The sequence below is a fragment of the Meles meles genome, chromosome 3, assembly GCF_922984935.1.
Source record: "Meles meles chromosome 3, mMelMel3.1 paternal haplotype, whole genome shotgun sequence".
NCBI classification, from domain to species: Eukaryota; Metazoa; Chordata; class Mammalia; order Carnivora; family Mustelidae; genus Meles; species Meles meles.
Window position 1 is genome coordinate 177,419,370 of NC_060068.1, and position 25,141 is coordinate 177,444,510.

A 25,141-nucleotide genomic window follows, 5' to 3' on the forward strand; every position below is an offset into this window, starting at 1 on the left:
TCCTGTCTTGTTCTAGAATGCTCTAGAACTCCCGAGGGAAGTGAGGAAGTTGTGTTTCCTTTGTAAGAAGTTTCTCATTAAAACGAGTGACCTACCAACCCAAGACCTATTACTTGCGTGAGGATGTGACCACATTCACCAGTCAAGTTCTTGGTTGCATCCCGCTATGTAAAAGCAGCCGCGGACAAGGGAGCTTGAGTCACAGATCATCATTCACCTGCAGTTCCTTTCTTCCGAAGTAGGAAAAATATGCAGCCGATCTGGGGAGTGTAGGTGCAGAACGAAGCAGGCAGCTGAGAGAGAGGGAAGGCTGGGGGGCTCCGGGTACTCTCAGAACTGCTAACAGAGCCGCACTCGGCCGTCTCGTTGGCAGGTCTTTCTGGGGATTTACTGCGCGCTGGGAGGTTCTCCGCCCACACCGTCAACGGGGCCTGGTCAGCCTGGACGTCGTGGTCACAGTGTAGCCGTGACTGCAGCAGGGGCATTCGGAGCCGGAAGCGTGTTTGCAACAACCCCGAGCCCAAGTACGGGGGCATGCCGTGCCTGGGCCCATCCCTGGAATACCAGGAGTGCAACATTTTGCCCTGCCCAGGTGAGTGGATTGAGCAATCTGGGAAACATCTGGAAATTCAAGGGCCCTGGATGACCTTCTAATTTGGGGAGGTTTGCTCGACTTCCCGGGCTTTGTGCTTGAGCTTAAACATTTTAGTGTAAAGTCACAGATTGTATTTTCTGCCTGCCTTGGTAAAGAGACATCTATAACCTAGGCTGGGCTATATTCATTTATTTTTGCTGATTTTAAAGAAACTAACACATTCTCGTGAGCCCCTGGGGGGCTCCCCGGCCCTTGGCATCCTGCCTGATGGAGCAGTGGGCCCAGCGGTGCAGCGGAGAGACGGGTTGTGTCCTCGAAGCTGGAGGCTGGCCTCCTCCCAAACTGATGGGCCCAGCCCTCCAGGACTGCCCTCCCTTCATACCACTGTGTCCTCCTCCAGAGTGACAGGTATCAAGAGTGACCCACTGGTGGCCCTCGTGTGCTCAGTCAGCAGGGCTCCATTTTGTCCTGAGTTCTGCTCTCTAAACACACGCTCTTTTCTCTTGGAGGTGGCCAGAGGCTGTGTTGCCTGGGTCTTCCTCCGGAGACATTTCATTCCAGGGGTTCTGAAATGAGCACAGAGCTAGGAAATCAGCTTAAAGAGCGTCCGTCTTCCTGGACAGGACGCTGCGTGCACACACAGTCCTGAGGCTGGCTGTCGTCGTCAGCGCGCTGGCCCTCTCTGTGCTCCTCCTGCTGAGCCCTGGGAGCAGCCCCGGCACCTGACTCAGCAACACCTGATCTTCCCATAACGAGAGGCTCCCTCATCCATGCCTCACGGCCACCCGAGCACTGTCTAGGGCTCTGCACGTTGCCTCGGACTCTGCCTCATCACGGTTCCAGAATATCAGGGACCTCCATGACGGTCCCACTCACGGTAGTGCCCCCAGCTCCCTGCACAGGCTGGCACGCATGGGACAGCCATCAGCGATCGTTCACGGAAGGACAAGAGAACAAGCACTGGGTTACTCGGTCTTCCTTCCTTCCTTTGTTCAACTTTGTCAGCAAACAATTTTGGCTCGCCCACGGGCACCAGGGTGTGTGTGGACGCAGCGATATGGTCCAGGGCAGAAAGGAACCGAGAGTTCGTGAGGAGACATCCTGTGAATAATGTCGACCCTGGATGGTCACTGGCTGTTGGGCTGCTGACCAGGCATAGTGGCTACACCAGCCAAGGACCCACTGAGCCGGAGCCATGGCAGCTACCCTGATCAGGCTGCCCCTGAGCTGGGTTCTGAGGGCCAGACAGGAGTTGGCCAAATAGACAAGGGGAATAAGAATACCGGGGGCGGTGTGTCATTCCAAACACCAGGTCCAGTGTTTTTAAAGGTCCAGAAACCTGTGAGCATAGCATCTTTTTCAGTAGGTACAAATAAGTTTTGGAGCTCCTTAAGCAAGGAACTGGCTTGCGGCAGTACCCAGTGAGTATTTGTTGGATGGGTGAATGGATGAGTAGATGGATGGATGGGTGACGGGTGGATGGGTGGGTGGTAGGTGTACGGGCAGATGGATGGTGAGTGAACTGGTGGGTGGCTAGATAGGTGGAAAGACGGGTAGATGAAGGATGGGCAGGCAGATGAGTGGTGATGGTTGGATTGGTGGATGGATGGATGGGTGCATGGATGATGGATGGATGGTTGGGCAGGTAGCTGAGTGGTGATGGTTGGATTGGTGGATGGATGGACGGGTGCATGGATGATGGATGGATGGTGGTGAATGACTTAGTGGGTGAATATAGGTGAATGGGCAGACAGGTGAAAGATGGATGGGTGATGGATGAATGGGTGGGAGGATGACTAGAAGATGTGTGGATAATGGATGGTGGATGGGTGGATGGATGACGGATGGGTGGGTGGTGGGTGAATTGGTGGGTGGATAGATCGTTGGATGGATGGATGAATTAATGTACATTAAACTGAAAATACATAGTTCTCAGCTTTGCGGCAAGGAGCCCAATAATGCCCCTGCTCCCATGACTGCTACGCTTCCCCTAGGCCGACTCTGCCTGAATTTCTCCAGCCTCAGGAGACTCTTCCCTCCGACGCTTGACTCTCCCAGCCAAGTGATGTGGAGGGGCTGGGAAAGGTCACAGAACCAGCTCTTTCCCACAGCCCCAGCACGGAGAGTAGCATTCCTCCCTGGCACTGGGAGAGAGTTTGGTGGTGACATCATTAGATCAGGATCCGTGTTATAAACCTAACGGGGAGAGTGACAAGGGAATGTCAGGATCCCTCCATCCACCCCCGCGTCCCCAGGCTCCAGACATGTGACCTCATCACTGTCAGCAGAACATGCAGACTCCTCCATGCGTGGAGGCCGCTTCGGGTCTTGAGTGCAAGACTCAGACCGGCCTCAGAGACACACGTGACCTGGTGGCTGTTTCTATTTGAGTTGATTTCATGGTCAAGCCAATATCGTGTATATGTAACCTTCATGTCTTGAAATAGCTCCATCCTCATTTTCTTTCTGAAAGCCAAGATTCCATAGAGGGTTGTGGAAATATTTAGAGTGGCCCCTGTCACTTTCCTCTCGGGAATGGGCCAGTTCAGGGAACTGAGTTGGATGAATTCTATCTTCTCTCCCACCTTCTAGAAAATTCCTAAATGCATGATAGGATGTAACTTGGCAAGGAGGGGTTGGAACCGTTCAGGGATGTGGGTGCTAAGCTGCTCTGCCAGTAATAGGGCTATTTTTACCTCATTTAGGACCTTCTCCTCCCTGCGAATTGACTCAGTTCTATTAGGTCCATAAAGAACAGTTACAAATGGGCACTGCATCTTATTTAAAAACTAGTTTTCTCCTTATGACTGGATTTGAAAATAAATCTGAGGCTAGGTGAACATAAAATCAATCAATGAAAAATTTGATCTCCAATCCCAATTTATATAGTGAGCTGCCATAAGGGTTTGAAGTAGAGATCCTGTTGAAATGATTCTTTTTCCCCTTACGTGGGTTGATCTGCTCGTAACTTCACCTACATAATTTTCCTCCAACATTGAGAAATAGCTTGGTCTTTCTTCACTCCTTTTTTTCAATCCATGTTTGTCTCATAACTAAGGATTCTAGACCTTGGCCTACAAAGTGGAGACAAAGGTAGTTCTCTGTTCCTGAGCAATATTCAAGTTCAAGTAAAATTATATGTATATATGGGAGTCGTAAGTATGAGGGAGGAGGCAGAATGAGTGACAGTCTAATGGAGGCGCAGACTCTGAATGAAAAGGATGAGTCGGGGCAGCTGTGTGTTCTGTAGAGAACGTGTTAGACATCCGTGATGAGTCGAGAAGGCTCCGTGCCTTTCTCTTCATGAAGTCCTCAAGTTTATGCTCTGTTTTGTAAACTGTAAGTGCCATAAAAGGATCCTAAGACTTAGGTTCTGTCCAGAAGGAGCGCCAAGGCTGCTTGGTGGGGAGAGGGCAGCTGGTGCAGGAAATTTCTGAGTCCAGAGCACGGCTGTCCTACAGTGGAGACCTGTGTGGCCAGGCCTTGGGACTCTGAGGAAACAGTGTCACGTACACTGACGTCCCGGAGCACTGGGAAGGCAAGACTTCATGTCTCTGCCAGCCCCCAGGATGCCTGACATTCAGACATTAATCATTTCATTCTGCTCTGCTCTTCAGATTGCTAGTAATCGTACTTTCTGGGGCCGTCATTCTTGTTTTGCTGTGGTGGGTGGAGCAGTCAGCCAGAGCAGGAGTTCTCATCCTCCTCTATCAAGTGACCTAATCTGTGAATTTCACTTGATCAGTAATAATCCCCTTTAATTAATTGCCTTGATCCTTGCAGGAAACATGGATCTGAGTTTGATGCATGTGTCTGATCTTTCCCTGAACTGGTCTTTCTGGGCCAGGAGGAGATTCCCGTTGGACTTGTAATGACGGGGTGATCAGAGTTAGGCAAAACCCTAAACAGTGCCGGGTCCTGGGCTCAGCCTGCTGGTCCCGCCCCCCACGCATTGCCTCTGCGTCCTCACGCCTCTGTGCTTCAGTCCCATATTTCTGGAACCCCCCGTGGTGGTGGTGAGATGTGTGAGCTGTTATTTCCACCAGTGCGGCTATCGTGTTAGTCCCGCATCGTTCACGCGGCGGGCTAGGAGGCTTCGGTGCCTCGCATGGTGGCTGGCTCGTTTTCTTTCCTTGGCTTCCAAGTTCCCGTTTCCCTCCCGCGCTCTGCAGGCTCCCTGGCAGTGGAGGCAATATTGTGAGCTTCTCCTACTCCGCACTTTCTATTTGGGAAATACTTCAGCCTTCCTTCTTCAGTATTCAGGATCATTTTTCATCCCGTACAAAGCACCGTCCCCCTTGCATCCAGAGTCCGTCTGTGCTCCAAGAGGAGGCGGTGGTCTGTGATGGGAGCACAGCGTTCGGGGGGCATGAGAGGAGGAGTGGGGTCAAGCTGGTCTGGGGGCAGGAGGGGAGGAGTGGGGTCGAGCTGGTCTGGGGACGTCGGGCGATTGCAGAACAGCGCCACTACCTGAGGGAGTAAAGTGGCCGGAATTCTCCTCTGATTTCCCTTTGTACTGGAAGCATCTCTTCCCCCAGTTCTGAAAATATCCCTTAGGACAACGAAGTGGCAGTTGAAATTGATACCGGTAGATGCGATCTTAATGGTTTAAACTGGCAGGTGGGAGTGTTCTAGCAACTGGGTTCTGTTACACATGTGCCCTCAAACTGTTCGCACTTCGAACAAGGACTGCACTCTGATAACCAATTAACAGGACTGTGCCAGGGGAATTTTTCCCGATACCAAGGCAACAGTGGTATGTATGGGTGAGTGGCATTGATCAGACTAGATGAGGTAATATTTGGAATATTAGTTGAAATGTGGATAGGAGTGAATACTATCTGAAATATCACAAGGTAGGTTCTAGACATCAGCTTACTGGCTTCCTAGTATGTGACTATTACTGCTGCTTGATTATAGAATGATTATGAATGAGGGGCACCTGTGCGGCTCAGCTGTTAAGCATCTGCCTTTGGCTCAGATCGTGATCCCACTGTCGTGGGATTAAGCCCCGTATCGGGCTCCCTGCTCAGCAGGAAGACTGCTTCTCTCTCTCCTACTCCCCTCCCTCTCGCTGTGTCTCTGTCAAATAAATAAATAAAATCTTTAAAAAGTAATAACGAAAAATTTTAAAAAAATGATTATGAATGAAAAATTCAATCTTTGGTTTGTTTTTAAGTTTTTTATTGTAAGAGTATTGAACATGGGCACCATCCTGTTAAAAATATATATTTTTTTAATTTATTTATTTACGTGAGAGAGAGAGAGAGCAAGGGGAGGGGCAGAGGGAGAGGGAGAGAGAGAATCCCAAGCAGACTCCATGCTGAGCGCAGAGCCCAGCAAGGAGCTGGATCTCATGACCCCGAGATCATTACCTGAGAAAAACCAAGAATCGGGTGTGCTCGACAGACCGAGCCACGCAAGGGCCCCTGTTCACAAATCCTTAAGTGCACAAGACGGGACTGTTCTCTGTGGACATGGTATCGAACAGCGCGGATGTGGGCTTTTGTGAACAACGCTGCAACAGACATGGGACTGCAGATCTTTTTTAAGGTCTTGATTTCAATTCTTTTGGATGTTTGCACCCAGAAGTGGTGTTGCTGGATCGTACAGTAATTCTGTTGTCAATTTTCTGAGGGACCGCAGTTGTGCTGACCCTAACGGCCACGTTGGTGTGCATTTGCACCAGCAGAGAAGGGATCCGATTTCTCCAAATCCTCACCCACATTATGATCTGTTGTTTTTCTTTTTGTAATCTCCATCCTGGCAGGTGTGAGGTGATGTCTTCCTGTGGTTCTGACCTGCACTGCATGGATATGGATAGTTAGTGATACTGAGCATCGTTAAACATACCCGTTGGACACTGGTCAGCACGTCTATCATGAGATGCAAAAGTGAAGAACCCTCAGATCCCGTGGTTGGTTCCAAGTCCGGTTCTAGATGAGGCTCTAGAGCCTTCTGAGCTTCAGACGGTCTTGTGCACATTCAGACACCCACACTCTTTGACACCTGTTCCTCTAAGGCACTGTGATGTATGGGCGCCCTTTGGGGTGTACAAGCATGTGCGCCAGAGGCCAAGCTTCAGCCCAAGTTACCGACAGAGAAGCTGGCGGCAGGCGCCCCCCCAGTGAAAATAGATGTGGAAGGGATTTTTTGAACCTTTTACAATTCTGCCTCCTTTTACTGGTACCACAGCCAGTGGCCGATAACCGACTGATTCCCTCTTAACTTCCCCATCCACCTTATCGCCTACCAGGGAAAACGTAGAAACTTCTGAATCACAAAGTTCCCAGCTAGGTCAAAACTCACTTTAAAATTGGGTTCAAATGTTTCATTTCTGTTTTGTCTTTTACTTTTTTGGCAGATAAAAATATCATAAAAATGAAATTCCTGCTCGCGTTTTCACCCATGCCTGTATCTAAAGGAAAATATTACTCCACAGAGATGCATTAAATCATGCTGCGTGTATTAAATACCAATGATGTGATTCTAGCCAAAACAACCTTGAATGACTTTGGCATTGCTTCTCACGATGGCTTCTGGTTGTTTGTTTGTTTGTTTGTTTGTTTTAAGATTTTATTTATTTATTTGTGAGAAGGAGAGTCAGAGAGCACAAACGGGGAGGGGCAGAGGGAGAGGCAGACTCCCTACTGGGAGCAGGGCTCATCCCAGGACCCTGAGATCATGACTTGAGCGGAAGGCAGGGCCTTAACACGTGAGTCACCTGGGCGCCCCATTCTGTTTTCTTTTTATGTAGGATATGGAGAAAACAAACTATGAAATTATGTACATATGGTAACGGTGAGCCTCTCATTGGGTTTTGTTGTCGTTCGCTGTGGTGATGACTCTTTTTGCCTACTGATGAGTCTCTTGTTGAGCTGACCGAGTCCTACAGCTCTCTCCTGGGACTCTGGAAAAAAATGGGGGTGGCTAGAAGAGGAGGCATCCTTCAGGACTTTGATAAAGAGCGGGTGGGATATGACAGCACCAGAGACCGTGGGCAGCGCGGGGGGCCAGGTCAGCAGCATCAGCTAGCACAGGACGGGCATCGAGGTCCCATGTGCAGACGGGATGCAGGTGCCCGTGCTCAGCTCGCCCGTGTGTGGGTGTCAGGGGCCCAGGCTGGGGCAAACGGGACACCTGCCCCGGGTTACTAGCAGTCATGGAACCAGTCATGCCTCGTGTCCACATTGTAAAACTTGCCTCCCTACTCATCCCCACGTCTGGCTGTGGATGTTGGGATTCGTGGCTTTGGTCCCTCCCAGAGGCGCACTGCCGAGTCACCACGGTTCGCGCTCCGTTTGGTAGTTTGGCGCCTGCGTCTCCAGAGCACCCATCCTCGTTCCTCCCAGAACCGGTTAGATGCCCCGGGTCGTGGAGCCCATTGTAATCCAGGTAGGAAGGAAGCCCATGACTGCAGCTGCTTATCCTTGGCTCTGGGTGGATGGTGCGATTATCAAAGGTGAGAGCAAGCTAGCTGGCCTTCCCGTGAATGACCACAGACGTGGCTTGTGGTCCTTCCCCGGAAACTGGGACTTTATATTACATCCCTAGCTCTCCTCGGCTGTCTTCATGCTTGCCTGTTATGGGTTTAGATCTGTTGCCCAGAAGAACAGGTAGGAGGAACTGAGGACGCAGAGCGCAGGGAGAAATCAGCCAAGCTGGTTTCCTCACCAGGAGAGCCCAGACACCAGGGCTCACCCCCGTGCGCGGTGCGCCCCGAGCTGTCCTGCAAGGCACGTTCCGTGCGCGGCCGCATCCAGTGGGTCAGCTCAAGATGTCACAAGTGCTGTGACTTTGTGTCCCTTCCCAGTGGACGGCGTCTGGTCTTGCTGGTCTCCCTGGTCAAAGTGCTCGGCGACGTGTGGCGGTGGGCACTACATGAGGACGCGCTCGTGCACAAACCCGGCCCCAGCCTACGGAGGGGACATCTGCCTGGGGCTGCACACGGAGGAGGCGCTGTGCAACACGCAGCCCTGCCCGGGTAAGTGCCGAAGCGGCTTAGCCCGCCCCTTCCCCTCCTTGATTTACAAGTGATGAAACTGATGAGACCCTACAGGAGCACAAACTGAAAGAAGGGAACCCCCCAATCCCGCACTATTATCCTTGAAGTGATGCCATACCACCTTGTTCGACCAGAGAATAAATAGTTCTCACCGTGGTGTCACAGCTAGGAACAGACGCGGGTCATCCCAATGCATTTTTTAATTAACTATTTTTATTAACATATCACATATTACTTGCCCCAGGGGTACAGGTCTGTGCATCGTCAGGCTTACACACTTCACAGCACTCACCATAGCACATACCCTCCCCAGTGTCCGTCACCCCACCACCCTCTCCCTTCCCCACCCACCCCCCGAAATTCTTAGGTGGTTTGGTGAGATTAAGAGGCTCTTACAGTTTGTCTCCCTCCCGACCCCATCATGTTTCATTTTTTCCTTCCCAGTGCACTTTTAAATGGTTTAACCTGGTAATGGGATCTGAAAATCAGGTTGAAGAGCAAGGAGAGCCCTTGTGGAGGACTTGGCCTCCGGTCCAGGGGCTCCAGGGAGGGAGGTGGGGAACCCAAGTTCAGAAGCTGGCTGACACAGGTGCCCAGTGGGGACACTGCAGCGGTGTCCTCGTCCAGTAATCTGCTTTGTTCTGACGTGGGGGGGCTGCTTAGAGTGGAAATGAGACCCCCTCTTCTGAGTCTAACTTTGACATGGAAACATCCACTTTTCATTTTTTAACTTGCTCCTGCGGGTCTTTCTGGAAGGTTCCATTTATATTGAAAAATGCCTAGAAACCAGATTCTCACGGTCATCCCCAAACCTGGTACTTTACACATTTTTAAGGAAAAATGTCACTTCTTCAATGGACCCAGGCACATGTTTGATTTCCAGATTTTCCCTCTAACACGAAGACGGTACAGAAATTTGAGAAAAACAAAAAAGCGAACAGCATTAAAAAAATCGTTTTAATTTGTTCAGTATTTCCAAATCATATTGAGAGCACATTTTTTTTGACCTCCTTACTTAAAATATGAATGTTGTTTTCTTTTCGAACATCTGTAAGCCAGGTTGAATTTCATGAATCAGAGCGAATTTTCCACTTGAGAGTGAAGTGGCCTTAGATCACTTCGCTTTGGGCCTTCACCTCAGACTCCTGCGCTGATCTCGGGCACAGAGGCAGCAACACACCTGGGGTAGAAGAAGTCCTGCCTCATGTACAGCCTGACATTGCTGTATCGACTGCAGAACTATTTTTTGCGACAGAAGGAACTCGAAACTCCTCCCAGCAACCAGGGCTCTTGCATTGATGCAGCATCATTTCTCTTGCCTGAGCTCTGTGGCCTGTAAGATTTTGGCAGGAGAGCATTTGAGGGCTGCTCTTCACAGACGAGCATTGCCCTGTGGGAAACGGGGTCCGCACCGAAGATTTCCCTTCCGTGACCACTGACCGTCTCTGCACAGCTGGACCTCATGGATTAGCGTGTCGGGTGTCCAATTACAATGGCCTTAAAACACTAAAATAACATGGACTTTAGAAAAGCACATTATTTTTGATCAAAGGTCTCCAAGTTCTTTTATTCATGCCTATGTGGAATTGATTTACTGGAGTGCTCAGAGGGTATGTGTCCGTCTTACTTATACACGGACCCATTACAATGTAATGTGACAATTAGAGTCATGTGTGCGACCTATGGTGCTTTCAGGTGGGTTGATCTCGGGGCATCGTTGTCTCATGTCCCCTCTTCCGGTCATTGCAGAGAGCTGGTCGGAGTGGTCAGACTGGTCTGAGTGCGACGCGTCTGGGGTCCAGGTCCGTGCCCGCCAGTGCATCCTTCTGTTCCCTGTGGGCAGCCAGTGTTCTGGAAACACCACCGAGAGCCGGCCATGTGGCTTTGATTCCAACTACATCCCAGGTACGGGCAGAGAGGTTTGTCAGTGTGGACCAAATAATTTCTGTCATTTAGAGAGGAAATGAGTCCTCAGTGGGAGTTTTATCTGTCCTTGGAGGTCTTGTTTGGTGAAACAGAGATGATTCTCTTAACTCTTGTGGTTTCAAGGTAATTAGACCGTAGATTTACAGAGAACTGTGGGTTTGGGCTTGCATTTGGGCCATGAGCGTTAACAGCTTTTTTTCTAACACAGTATCTCCTACAGTTTACTGACTATAACACAGTGAGACGATTTTGCTCAAAATATCAAAATAGATTATCTTGTTATTTTGACATTAGGTTAAATGCCTTTGCAGTGCTGTGTGCGTGTGTCTGTACAGAATAAAAAGGGCAATTCTTTATGCAACTTTCGTTTACTTGGGAAGACGGAAACCTCCCGTGGGTCTCGTCTTGGAGAGGAGACTGGCCGGCCCTTGGGCTGTGGACTTTTCCATGCGAAATCAGTGTTCATTTACTGATGATCGCCAGTCATCTGTCATGTGCAAGCATATGGTATTTGACACTTCCAAGGCATTTTGTGTACGTCCGCAGTGGACGTTAGGGCGGTGATGTAGACCGAAGCAGAGACCAACATCCTAAAAGGTAATAATAGGTAATCACCTTGTTTTCTTCCACTTACGGAAAGGGTCACCATATTTTAGAGAGAATTATTAGCTTTAGTCTTATAAGCCACCCCCATCATGTATGGTATAGAACTACAAGTATTTACTGTGTTGTTTTCTTTTTGGACCGTAGACATATTGCTACTTCTTGTTACCCACCAAAAAAAATCAGTACAGGAGAGAATAACATCTCAGGTTCCCCGAAATGGTGTTTGATCCTTATGGGCTAAACCGGTTCCAGGATCTGTTCTCTCGTTGGCATTTTACTTGGGTATTTAATGTGTGTTAGGGCAAAAAGCGTGAGTGGGTGCTGAATGGGAGATTGATTTATTCTGGCAATTTCCTTGGAGCTCTGGTGGGTTGGTCCCCTCAGAAAATCGGCACATGCTCTGGCCTTTATTTTGAAACTAGTGCCCTGGTGTCAACCCAAAGGACTGTAACCTTTTCTTTCCATGATAATGAATCTCGCTCCTTCCCAATCCAGACGACCTTGACCAAATACAGCTCAGGTTGCTTAAAACAAAGAAACATAGGACCTTTTTTTAAAACAAGTAATCAGGCTTTTGGAACTTTGACTCACATAAAACTTGAAATCGTTAGACAATCTGTAAATGAATCAGTGATGTGCTCTTTCTTCCCAACACCCTTTACACATTGTGATTAATTCTTTTTTTTTCCAGAGGTATCTGTGGCGAGATCCAGTAGCGTAGAAGAGAAACGATGTGGGGGTAAGCTACTGTTTTTAACTAATTTTAATTGATTTAATTTTAAAAATCATTTCTCTTCCCACATGTTTCATATGATGTTTGGCCCAAGAAGAATGGAGGGGAGAAGCCCTTGATACAGACACGTGATGCTTTGTAGTATGATTGCGAGTAGTCGGTGTTTGACGTCTGAATCGGTGCTTCCCAGCTGTGGTATCCCCCAGCAGCAGCAGCAGCACCGTGGTGGGCTGCAGGAATGCACATTCTCGGGCCTGTCTCCACCTGCAGGATCAGAACCTCTCTGAATGGGGCCTAGGTCTCCGTGGCTTCCTAAGCTCTTCAGGTGATTTCGGTGGAAGCTAATAAGCTTTACGAACCAATGATCTTGATATTAGCTGTAGTTAAATTTCTCACGAGTAAAACTCAATTCAAGCATTTTCTGCATATTTATAGTTCAAATATGTGGCATCCAGCCTTGATAAAGCCTTTGGACTGCTGGAGTGACAACACGATGATGAGGCGTATGGTTAAGAACGACATCTCTAGGGGCGCCTGGGTGGCTCAGTGGGTTAAAGCCTCTGCCTTCGGCTCAGGTCATGATCCCGGGGTTCTGGGATCGAGCCCCGCATCGGGCTCTCTGCTCTGCAGACAGGCTGCTTCCTCCTCTCTCTCTCTGCCTGCCTCTCTGCCTACTTGTGATCTGTCTGTCAAATAAATAAATTATTTAAAAAAAAAAAAAAAAGAACGACATCTCTAGAGGCAGTTTTTAAACTTTCTGCAAACTTGAATGACAAAACTCACATTCTCTGGTTCCAGCTCTTGCTAAATGTGGACTTGACTATCTGTGTTTACCTTGCCTGGGCGGGAGGGGCTGACTGTCCGCTGGTCTATGCCCATCCTCTGTCCGCCTCTGGTAGTCAGAGCCAATATCCACCCAAGACCACAGAATCTTCCATGTGGCCGCTGACCTGTAAATACCACTCCTACCATCATCCAGTCCACGGGGGGAGTCGCAGAAGCTCTGGTCTGCATGTTCAAATGGAATCCGGAGCTCTGTGAGTGTGTTTGAGGAAGGTACTTACTGCTGTTAACTACATGAATTACGCGCTGTCTGTTGCATTCTGTCTGTTTAGTTAGTTGTTAATCTAACTAACTAATCTTTGTGGTGTACCCACTCTGTGAGCTCTGCGAGGGGCACTGAGATGACCATGGGGTCACAAATAGCCCTAACCCTTCTGGAACCAGCATTTGTGTCGTAAAAGACCCCAGTGCCTGAGACGTGCTGTGTCTGGTGTCTGACCTACATCGGTTCAGTGAGCTCACAGACTGGCAGTCACTGACTTGGGATCCAGCTAGAGAAGAAGAATAGACTCTAGTTCCCATAAAAAATAATCATAGCCATAAGGGTCCCTTAATATTTTTAGATCAGTCACTCCACACCACTGTATCAAATGGCAAGAAGTGTCCTATTTGATCCTCACAAAGGATGTTCATGTAGGTTCCACAAACCACAGTTCTTTAACATAAAACCTTTGGAAACACAGAAGGGTTTTAGAATTCAGCGGTTTTCAGATTTCAGATGGGTCCTGGGGGCGTGTGATGTCTGTTAGGTAACACTCGGCAGTGCCCAGGTCCACACTCTGTAACGAGTCTCTTTCATGACGCCTCATGATGTGTGGGCCAAGTAAAGCTGCTAATGCTTCTCCTGCTTCTAGTTAGTTCTGCAGCAAGAGGGTCGGGTCGGGTCATGCTTTGCTGCCAGGCGAGTGATGAAAAATCCGTTCCAGAGATTTTGGTTTTGGAAATCGCAGCCCTGCGCTGTCATCTGCATTAAGGTCAAGAAGAGTCCGAGGAAGCCGCTGGCCGGAGTCAGCACATGTTGTCGGCAGTGGATCCAGACTCGGGATCCAGGCAGTGGGATCTGAGTGGCGCTTTAAGGCCAGAGCACCACTGAGAAGGACCCTGGCAGTGGGTATCTGGAAGGATTGTGGCTGGAGGGCTGGTGCCACAGCAGCCCGGTCCGGAGACAGTTTTGGACATCACCCAGGGTCCAGGGAGGCCTGCTGCCCTCGGAAGCTGTGTATGTCCAAAGGGAAGCAGAGTTTTTAAGGGACGCCCCTGTCCTACATGAGGTCAAGACAGAACTTGGTCTGCTGATATCCCTGCAGAGTTGACGGGTCCCCCATGCCCGCCAGAGACTGAAAAACCACTTTCCCCATCCAACCCCCTCTGGGTTAGGATACAGGAGACCTTCAAGGGCCTTGAGCATCTGGGAGAACATGGTGCAAAGTCCATTCCCATCCTAAAATGCTGCTTCTGTGTGTCTGAGTCAGATGGGCTGATTGGCTACCCAACCCCAAGTCATGCCTTGACATGATTAAATCATAGGGACATTCCTCATTCTGTAGTATTCACAACTGATGTTCTTAGATCTCCAGCCGCTAACATTGACGTGTCAGGTTAAGCAAGATCTGACTGTAGGTCTGATGGGTAAGAAGAGTCACCTGGCAAAATGTTTTGGGATGTTTAGGAAGACAACACAGATGTCTTTTTTTGTTTCCATATGAAGAGAAATCAACCAGATTTTGTAAAGGAAATCATCCAGTGGAGCCAAGTGGGTAGCTGGTTTCTCGTCCAGCTTTCCTGACCAAAACAATAGGGAAAAAAAGCATGTTCAAAGCATAGAGCCACAGTAAGCAAATTCAAAAGAGATATAATAGACACTGTTTTTCCCTATGCAGAAAAATCTAGGCCTACTGAAATTTTTCAGTGTAGCTATTTTTAGTTTCACGAGACACCGAGTCTACATAATCCTCACAAAGATGTCGGTTGGCCCCAGCCTCCCCGGGCACCCGCACCCATGATTCGTGGGCGGATGACAAAGTGTCCGCACACGGCGAGCACCATACGTTCCGCACGTTATAATCGGACGCTGTCTGTGCCGCAGAAAGCCCTCTTCTCCGTAGGGGGCGCTGACCCTGGGGACTCAGAGTGGCTGGAGTATCAAACGATGACAGCGCGTGTGACATCGGCTCTCGCGTGCCTTGAGCACAGTTTCGTGTTCTAGTGGACACCTCTGGGGGTGGCTGGTGGGCTGCCCGCCGGGTGCTTGGTCCAACCCGTCCAGGGGAGGGTGGCTGTCCAGCTCTGGAGGCTTCCGACAAAATCCGGGAAGGTCAGAGATTCGTGAATTGCTTCCATTTTGTTAGATCAGGGACCAGAGAATCAAGAGTGAGAACCAGGTGGAGGTGGGGGAGGTGATGCTTGTGGAATATTCTAGTAACGTCCAGCTGGATGATCCGGGCCTGGAGCTGCCGGCTTGGACACCTGCGTCAGGAATGGAGGCGGGGGTGGGGGGGGGGGTGGGGGGGCTGCAGCTTCCAGTGAGCCCCGCCTCCGTGCGTGCTGGCCGCTCCCCTGGGGAGGCAGCTCTGTCTCTCAGGGGTCCCAGGAACGCGGCATCCGGGAGTAGCAAAGGGACACGGCCTAGAGGTGTGAAGGTGTGGGGACAGTGAGGGCACCCTGCCTCTGCTGCAGATTCAGGCAGGCGCCAGGGTAGTTGTGGGACAAACACCCTAAGGCCTGGATCAAGGGACAAACTTGCAGGCCTTCTTCCCCTGAGGGCCTGGGGACCTCTGTGTGACTCTGTGTGATTTGCCTGGTGTCCACAGTGTGCCTCGCAGGCATTTCCAATAGTTCTGTTTGGGTGCAGGATGGACAGACAGATCAGGGAAGAGCATGGGTGACACTGCGCCCCCTGGTGGTATGTGTGGGGGGGACAGCGTGGGGGAGGAAAGCCCGTCCTTGGGATGTGCCCTGTGCAGGGACAAGGCCAGTAACGCATAGGTGACAGGTTAGCCACCTGGCGCCAACAGAGTAGACAAAGTAAGGTTATGTTCTGCTTCACCTGATTTTCACTAGGCCCAGCTTCATGACCATTGCCCAGACGTTGTCTTTATCCCATGAAAGAAAGGCTTAACACCGTCCTTGTATGGCGTTCTATCACACATGATGAACGTTTACTTTTCTATGTGGTTGTGATGCAGACATGGCAAGGTCTTTGTTATGTGACCTTGGCGTCCCTCAAGCCAGTCCCATATTAGAGACATAAATCCATGTCTGCTCATTTTTTTCAACGTCTTGTATTCATAACTCAAGGAAAATAACCCAAAGATCCTATTGAGTAGAAAAAAATATGTAAAAGAGGATTGTTTCATAACCATTAAAATATCATATTTTATTCCTTTGGCACAAGTCATTTATTTCTTTGGCATAAACCATTTTTTTATAAAGTCTCCAAAACGCAGTAATTGTGAACAGTACTTGGAAGCCGTCGATGCGTTCTCACCTTGTTCCCGTAGACTGCAGGCAGGGATGTTCCGCCTGCTAAAGAGTATGGAAAAAATGTTCTCTAGGAACCCCCTAGACCAGAGATCGTGCTGCACTTGAAACAGATGAGCAGGATTATACAATCCTTTAAAGAAAAAAGATGCTTCTGCCAGGGTACGAAGGTGATCTCCAAGGGACTGGTTGTAGTTCATAAGAGCCTTCACTTAAAATATGCTGTGCTCCCCGTGGGGGAGTGTGTGGGTGGCCATGACATTTCAAAGGAAGGTCGTGGGCCTTTTATTTTGTCTCGCTCTTTTCATCCAAGTGCACTGTCGAGGGGCGTGTTCTTTTCCAAAGTGCATCACGTTTGGTGCTGTCTTCCCAGAGTTCAACATGTTCCACATGATCGCCGTGGGGCTGAGCAGCTCCATCCTGGGCTGCCTCCTCACACTGCTCATCTACACCTACTGCCAGCGGTACCAGCAGCAGTCCCACGACGCCACCGTCATCCACCCTGTCGCTCCCGCCCCTCTCAACACCAGCATAACCAACCACATCAACAAACTGGACAAGTACGACTCGGTGGAAGCCATCAAGGTAAGGGAGCGGCAGACAGAGGCACAAGGAAGGGGCCTGAGGGGTTGACCAAGCTGGGGGGTGGCGGCTTAGGTGAAAGCCTGGGGAGCAAGATGACAGGCGCCCCTCATGACGAGCCGCCATCTTAGCTTTGCTTCGCCTGCAAAGAAGATGGCGCCTCCTGTGGGGAAGTGGATTAAAAGTAGGACTTGGAAACAACAGCAGATGAAATTCTGGAAGATACTGGGTCATTAGCCGATGTCCAGCTCTGCCTCTCCTGTGTTTTCCATGTCCAAAGAGGGCTCTTGCCGAAGGGAAGAGCGCCAGGCTGAGGACCTGTACACACACGGCGGCGGTAACGAGAACCAGGGTGGGGTAGTCCGATATCCAGGTTCGTGGCAGGAATCGCCGGGATGGCATCCTGAGAAAAATTGTTACATTATTAGAAAAACTATCTTCAAATGAGTTTTACACCTAATGAAGCTTCTTCAGCTTCGCACGCTTTGTGACTAGTGTGGGACGAAGTTTTCTGTTAAATTTTCCCATTGGGTGATGAATTCAGCATTCACCCCAGAAACAGAGTCGGTGGCCAGTCTCCTTATTCTGAGGAAGAAGGAGCGGAAAGGGCATCAGCTCTGGAGCAGGCAGACCTGAGTCCAGGAGCCACCACCAGGGTAAACATGAAGCCACTTACTGACACTCACTGAGCCTCTGTTTTCTCCTCATAAATTGGAGATCATGAGAAGCAGATGAAATAGTTACACTAAGTGCCTTGAATAGTGCCTGGCAAAGTCAGTGTGGCTTTTGTCGGAGGCATTGTACGTCAGGGTGTAGAATGCAGGTTAGTTAATTCTTTGAACCTCAGTATCTTCATCTAATGGGTATAGCAATATGACTGTCAGATCTCTGTTGTGAGACTTAAAGGGGGATAAGATGCAGGAGTTGGGGGTGTAGCGGGAAGGACATCGGGCTCTTGTCCACTTTGCCGCATGTGTCCTACTACCCACGTGAATGAAGGAAGTTCCCATTTTGATATTCCTCTTAAATTGGTGGGACCCCCTAAACCTTCTCAGGGAGCATTTTCCTGCTCTCTCTGCTATGATGGTTTCCTTTGAAATTCGATTTCCTTCCCACGTGGGAATATGGAACGTCTTCAGCCCTTACGACTTCACGTGCTTGGAAAGTTACGTGCTGGGGGCCAGAGCGTCCTCTTGTTTCCCTCCTATCATGAGGCCCCTTCCCCGACACTGGGACAGCGACAGGGCCAACCCCAGGCCTTGCTTACACGAGGATCCAGAGCCCATCAGTACCTGATGCTAATCCTGTGCTCGGGCCAGGGACTGAAGGAGGACACCAATAACATGCCCCCACACCCTCTCAGCACTGAGCTCCCGGAATATGAGGAGGAACACAAGCTCCTTTTATGAGCAAGAACCTTTCAAACAAGCCTTCAGCATCCAAGAGTGGGGCTCCTCGAGATGTGATGCCAACCTATGAACTTGTGTGTTACTTCAAGTGTCTCAAGATAATTGAGCTGGTCTTCGATCTCACTTGAGAACCAGGAGCCACCTAGATACTAAGAAATTTCTCTGCTCTGAGGGCACTGATGGCTGTCTAGTCTCTAATGATCCTTCTGGAACTTCCTTCCTATACCTTGCCCAGACCAGTCTTGGACAGTTGGCCTCTGCTGACTAACCTACATCTCTCTGTCAGTCCTTTATTTAATAGTCACCCTCAATCTGGCAGAGTTTGCATTTTGAAAGTGTAGGTGGCTTTAAATGACTTCATAAGGAAGGGCATCCATGTCGGAAGTGGCTACAGTAGCCTGTGTCGGGGGGCCCATAGCTGAGCCCCGCAATAACATGCATATTATGGCCTGATGAATGAGAAAGTACAGGACACACAGGGATCAGCAGGCGGCCCCCTCAGCACCCCAGCTCCCCCTTTGGGGAAGGGGAAACCCCAGGCTTGTTTTGGCTGGAGGCACAGTGTCCCTGCACTCACTCAAAGGAAGTCAGGTCCCAGGGATTATGACTTACCCATCCCAGTGAGCCCAGGGAAGGGCAGTACTCCATCCCTGGTCAGCAGTGAGCAGGAGACAGGCACCTGTTGCTTATAAGGTGGCTATAAGGCTCAACGCTTAAGTGGCTATTTTATTTTTATTTTCTTAATTAATTAATTAAGGGGTGCATGAGCCAGGGAGAGGCAGAGGGAGAGGGCGAGAATCTCAAGCAGACTCCCCACTAGTCCGGCTCACAACCCTGAGATCATGACCTGAACCAAAATCAAAAGTTGGACATTAAAGTGAGCGAGCCACGCAAATGGCCCTCTAAGTGTTTGTTTTAAAAGGGGTCCCAGGACAGCTATTCTTAACATCCTGAGGAACCTCCGTCCTGTTTTCCAGAGCGGCTGCACCCACTGGCATTCCCACCGATCGTGTAAGAGTGTTCCCCTTTCTCCTCGTCCTCGCCAACCCTTCTTGTCTCCTGTCTCGTTGATTTTGGCCGTGCTGACTGGTGGCGGGAGGGGCGGTGGGTGGGGGATGGGTAACTGGGGGACAGGCAGTGAGGAGAGCGTGTGATGTGATGAGCCCTGGGCGTTACAGGCATCAGATGAATCACTGAGCTCAACCCCTGAAATGAATAATGTACTGTATGTTGGCTAACTGAATTTAAATTAAAAATATAAATTAAAAAAAAAAAAAAAGGTGCCCCAGGAAAAGCAAAACAGGCACTTACGGTGAAACCACTAAGCAGGGTCCTTGGGTAGAAGTGCAGACGCTGCCCCCTGTCAGGCTGCAGAGCCCCCTGGTGGCCGCCTGGAGGGCGGGGGGGGGCTGCTTTCTCATCACATGCTCACCTGCTGACATCTGTAGACAATGGAGAGAAATCAGGGCATTTGAAATTTCATGCATTTACTTAAATAAGCTCCTTTGAAATCTCTTATTAATGTACCTGTCTGTGATCATCAGAAAGCAGCTTAAATTGTACTCTGCCCCATAACATTCAGAGTGTCTGTTGATTCGAAATCACAGGAGTTTTAGGTTTGTTGAAGGTTTCCATTTCTCAAGATCTATTTGTCAAAACCTGCCAACCTCATTCTGGTCATGAGGCGGGTCCTCGGGAAGTCAAATGAAGTGAGGAAGCAAGTAAGTGGGAAATCATGTCTCGAACAACGGAGCCTCAGAAGGGAGTTCAAATTCAACGTAATCATCCCCTTGTTATGTTCTCTTTCTGAAATACTGCTTGTAGAATGTTCTTAAATCTCTCTCTCTCTCTCTCTTTCTCTCTCTCTCTTTTATTATTTTACTTTTTATAGGCATTTAATAAAAACAACTTGATCCTAGAGGAAAGAAACAAGTACTTCAACCCGCATCTCACCGGGAAGACCTATTCTAATGCCTACTTTACAGATCTCAATAACTACGATGAGTACTGATAGCTGTTCTCTTTTTGGCTTCTCGTAATCCCCCGTTCCTCAAGGCCTGTGCTCCATGACTGCCCATGTTTCCAAGACTTCAGAGATGAAGTTTGGATACATTTCAAGTGCATTTCAAGCCACGAGTGTCCCATTGCTGCCCAAAGCAGACATCCTGAAAAGCAACAAAAAATCTAGATATGATGTTGTGAAAATCTGGTCTAACTGCTTGATCATTGTCGAATGAGCCATGGCGTGAAGTTTTGTTTATAGTTTTGTTTTGTTTTGTTTTGTTTTTTATTGCCGTTTGGTCCATTTTTCTAACAAGTCTGTGGTTTTCTTGCGCTTTTTAATAAATGTACCACCCACATAGGACGGAGTCTTTAGAAATAGGAATGTCTTCCTGTTCTTGAGCATAAATCTTCATGATGTTTTTATTCAAGAAAATAGACACTTCCGACGAGGGTCCCCCTCCTGCCACAAAGAGTGTTAGGTCTGTAGTATTTGGTAAAATGAGGGCTAGGAATGTGGCTGTATGGTTACTCACCACGGATGTCCCATCTTCCCAACCTGGATAATTCTGTGGAATCCTCGGAAGCAACTTGTGCATTTGGACTTGGAATGGTTCTCACCTGGGCAAGGGCAGGGACTCACCCTGGCTTGTGTCTGCAGAGGTGATGATGGTATGAGGTGCGACGCGCTCATCCCTCCCTTAGCCTTGATGCTGTTCCCGTGTCAGCCCTGGCGGAGCTGAGCGTAAAGGCCAGAGGCTCAGACATGATGAAGGGTCCAGCCTTACTCATGATGCTGAAGGCTCGCTGCCATATTCTCGCTTCTGGGTTTCCTGGCATTCCCAGGAGCCGCTTGTCACGCGGTTGGCCCGGAAGCCCACCTGTCCAGTCCTGGAGAGGCATCTGGAAAACCACCACTCGCTCACCATTTGGATCGCCTCCTCGTCCTCTCTGTCCCTGCAAGGAAAGATCACGAACATCCATGACACCAATGAGGGAAGGTATTAAAAAACACTTTGAAATATAATTGAAACCAGCTTTTTAAAAAAAATTTTCCATGTTATAGAAAGGATCAGAAGAACTGACCTTTAAGGAGGAGCAACTTCGTATGTCCTGTGTGCTGACGGAACTAGTGCGTGGCCATCAGCCCCTTCCCGGCGCATGACTGAGGAGTGAAGCTGGCTTTCTGCAGCCCATCGGTGTACCTATTGACGTAAGCCCCAAGTACCCGGCTGTCATTTGCTGCCTCCGGGTCAGGTGAGGAGGACACATTTAGTTCTGGTGCCTTGTGTTTCTATTTCTCTCAGTGCTGCCCTCTCCTCCGCCCCCTCCCACTTCTCCCTGCACTGAGGCAACCGCATTTCAAGATGTACCTTGAGAGAGCAGAGAAGTAAGGTTTTCAGTGATCCCTGCGGCTCTGAGCATTGATCCCCGCTAAGCATTTCAGAGTGTTATAATACTACTCAAAGAAGTCCTTGCAAAGGAAAACAACGCAGGAGAATTTACTCATAAACAACGGATACAGCTGGTTGAACAATTTCCGAAAGACTGGAACTGTTCATCTGACACCCCCACACCCCCCAGGCGCGGCGATGACGACCGATGTGGACAGTCAATCAGGTTCTTACTGCACAGTGAACCTTCTGGTCCGTGGACACCACAGTACGGCCAATGAGGAGCACAGGCTTTTTAGCACCTATGTTTTTATCCTAGCCAATTTAAAGACACAATTTTGGAGCATGTTGGGGAAAATCCCACATTTAGTCATGAGTATTATTGTATTGGAAATACTCTCCTACAGCCAGATGTTCACAAGCTATTCTACTAAAATTCCAACTTAAACGTTGGGGGTCTCCGGAGGTTGGAGAGACACCGGAGTGGTGTTCTGGATCTTTCCAACAAGGCGTCCGTGTTGTCTGTCCTGTGCGGCTTCTCCGCTGTGTGGGACCGCTCTGCTTGGACACGGAGAGCCGAAGTCCATACCGAGGAGGTGAAATTCCGCCCGATGGTTTCCCCGTTGTTCCTCAGCTAGATTTGGACCAGATGCTTGAACTTGGGCGTCACTTTCCTTTAAGAAAAATGTCCTCCCTGCGAAGCACATTGTAGCTGCTTTTGAATCCCTCCCTCCAGTGTTTTCTAAGCTTAAAAGGTCATTTTCTCTGCCCTGGGAAAGGGAATACTAATATTTTGAGAAAATATCGCTGGACCTGACTGGAAATGCTTTCTAAGTCCACGCTGGGCTCCAGTCGGGTTCCTGCAGTGACGGGGGTGGCGCCCTCTCTCCACACTGAGTTTTTGTGTTGCGGATTATACGTCCTGGAACTTGTCACTGCAAAAAAATGCTCTCGTTTTCATCCTCTGAAACTCTACTCAAAGGAAGATGACTCTGGCTTCGCTCTCTCTCTCTCCCTCTCATTCTCATTTCACAGAATTTCAATTGGTTAAGAATAATTTTAACTATATTCTAAGTATTTTAAGCAGCTATGGAGTAACTTCGGGTTTTCCATGCTTCTGTGTCTTTTGCTCACAGCTGTGTGTCTCCCCGCCGTGCCCCCGGCTAGTGCCTGAGCCCCAGGCTGGCTTTCACAGGGGAGCCCCCCACGTGCGCCCGGGTGTCCTCCCTGAAGTCGCTCTCCTGGAGGCGGCCACCTTTGCCTTCCCTGTGGGTCACATTGTAAGTGTCTGAATGACTTTTTTTCCCTGTCTTTATCTTTCTTTTCCTTCCTTCGTTCCCCTTGTTTTCCTTACTTCTTTCTCCTTCCTTCCTTCCTTCCCAGTACAAGCAGCACAGATAGGGATTAATATTTTTAAGCCACACCCCGCTTTGAACCCAACATCCAATGACACTGATCTCAGTTTAATCTCTAGGATTATTTCTGGGTAGGGCTCAAGTTTGCCTGTTTTCATTAGGAACGTGGCTTTCGTCTCACATTAAAATCTTTGGAAGTGATTCCCAGAGGCGGGGCTGCTCAGGGTCCTTTCTCCAGCCGGAGCCATACCCGCCCTGAATGCGCAGCCTGTGGAGGCCCCCGTCCTACAGAGGGAGACCACAGCACAGCTTTCCCCAGGAGCACAGTGGACCAGTGGCTGGCATGAACGTAGGTTCGTCACCCCTGAGCGATGGGACTGCAACTTGGGAGCAGCTCTGCCCCACGGAAGCCCCTCCGCCAGCAGACCCCGTGCTTCCGCGCTCGGTTGCCCGGCTCGCTGGAGGCCCATGTCCGTGATGCTTCGGGAGGTCTCTGCGCCCCACTCCCGCGGGGACGTCCAGCAAGCCCACTCAGGTGTGTCCTGAAAGCGAGTGGCCCTTCCCTGTGTGTGCGCCGGGGCGGGCGGGGGTGCCTCAGGGCCTGCTGAGGAATGGACAGTGGGGGACATGCGTCCCTGCCCTGGAGTTGCCCCTGTCCCTGGCAAAGGTCCGCCCCCGTGCTCGGGGTGGACCAGGGTCTGGTCCCACGGACTCACGGAGTGATGCCACAGGGAAGAGAAGCAAAAGTGAGAAAAGGTGAAAATGGGGACCCAGTGGCTCCCGAGCTGAGTGTGAGGGCCGGTCCCAGGTGGGGAGCCGGGATGCGTGCACAGTTCTGTGAGTCCGGCGCTGGACTCTTCCCTGAGGGCGGGAGTTTCAGCCCAGGGTGGCCTTATTTCCTTATTTATCTGCACAGGAGTGAGGGCCGTGGGACTCAAAGCCCAGGATGGTGAGGGTTTCCACTGGAGGCTCTGGTAGAATCCATGGGTCAGACCGCCTTCCCAGGTAGGGACAAGGTCTCAGCGGGGCAATACCGTGTCCCCAGGATACACAGGGGTCTGCTGGAAGATGGAGGAGATTTTATGTTAAATAGATATCAAGTCTGCACTCAGCTCATCATTCGGCATAAGCACTGCCATCAGGCACACTGAAGGTGTAGTCTTGGTAGCATCTGAGGTCACGAATATCCTGATGCTTCTTTATGGCATTTTCCTTGCTTTCAGAATAACTCGTGGGCATGTCCCCTACAGTGTTAAAACACCTTCAGGAGGTCTTTTACTCTCCACTGGGGTTTTCTGGTGTCTGGCATTTAATGGGCACTCTCCATTGAATTCAGCATTTTCATCTTGAAAGTCAGGGACAACAGGTACCAGTGGGGGATACAGTGAATGGCTTCTGCCTCGAAGCAGCCATTCTCCACAGAGCCGGACTTTCCCTAAGCATAGACCTCCAATAATCAGTGTTCCTGAAGGTGAGAATTACAATGAGAACCGTAACTCCTACGCAAACTCTGAGGTACTTTTAAGAGGAGGCAAAGAGGAGTTCTCGATTGTGTTGGCATGCCCAATACATTCACCCCTTCTCATGTCTCCGTTATGTCCTGGCCATTCTTGTCACCTCGTGAGAATAGGAGGACACAGCACTGCAGGTTTGATGACCGATGATGATTTGTTATCAGAAAACAAAGCCATGCTGAGCGCCGTGCTTCCCTGGACAATGGGCGTGATATGGGAGGACGGAAAGTAGCAGTCACTTTAACCAGAAGAATGCGCAAAAAGGAATGCCAGGGGTCCCTGGGTGGCTCAGTTGGTTAGCAACTGCCTTCGGCTCAGGTCATGATCCTGGAGTCCCACATCAGGCTGCCTGCTCAGCAGGGAGTCTGCTTCTCCCTCTGACCTCTCCCCTCTCCTGTTCTCTCTATGTCTTATTCTCTCTCTCTTTCTCAATAAATAAAATCTTCAAAAATTAAAAAAAAAGGGAATGCCAATTACTGCTCAGTGCATTACCATGGAAGATCAAAGATTTGGAATTTATTTCTGATATTCTCCCCAGTTGAGGTCATTAATAATAACTGAAAGATGCTTTGTAACTCTACAAACACTGACTCAAGGTATTCCTATTTTCTGTTTTGATAACCTGATAAAATACAGGGAAATAAATTGCTAGAATCCTTGCTTTTCCTTTTGGAAATTGAAAAGTAGTGAACTAGATG

The 25,141-nt window shown here is 49.6% G+C and overlaps 1 protein-coding gene across 10 annotated transcripts in view; it reads left to right on the forward strand.

Moving 5' to 3' along the window:
- Positions 1 to 24,472, forward strand: part of SEMA5A (semaphorin 5A) — a 465,678-nt gene extending 441,206 nt beyond the window's left edge. For 7 of the 10 annotated variants that reach the window (XM_045998962.1, XM_045998963.1, XM_045998959.1 and 4 more), the window contains 6 exons: positions 374 to 592; positions 8,409 to 8,579; positions 10,350 to 10,505; positions 11,824 to 11,871; positions 16,562 to 16,773; positions 20,071 to 24,472. In XM_045998962.1, coding sequence (XP_045854918.1) covers positions 374 to 592; positions 8,409 to 8,579; positions 10,350 to 10,505; positions 11,824 to 11,871; positions 16,562 to 16,773; positions 20,071 to 20,190 — 926 coding nt within the window. In that variant the 3' untranslated portion in view covers positions 20,191 to 24,472. Of the gene's footprint in view, positions 1 to 373; positions 593 to 6,365; positions 8,380 to 8,408; positions 8,580 to 10,349; positions 10,506 to 11,823; positions 11,872 to 16,561; positions 16,774 to 19,101; positions 19,191 to 20,070 lie in introns of those variants that run through there. The other 3 variants (XR_006817661.1, XM_045998966.1, XM_045998967.1) reach the window with 3 other exon arrangements.
- The last annotated feature ends 669 nt before the right edge of the window (positions 24,473 to 25,141 follow it).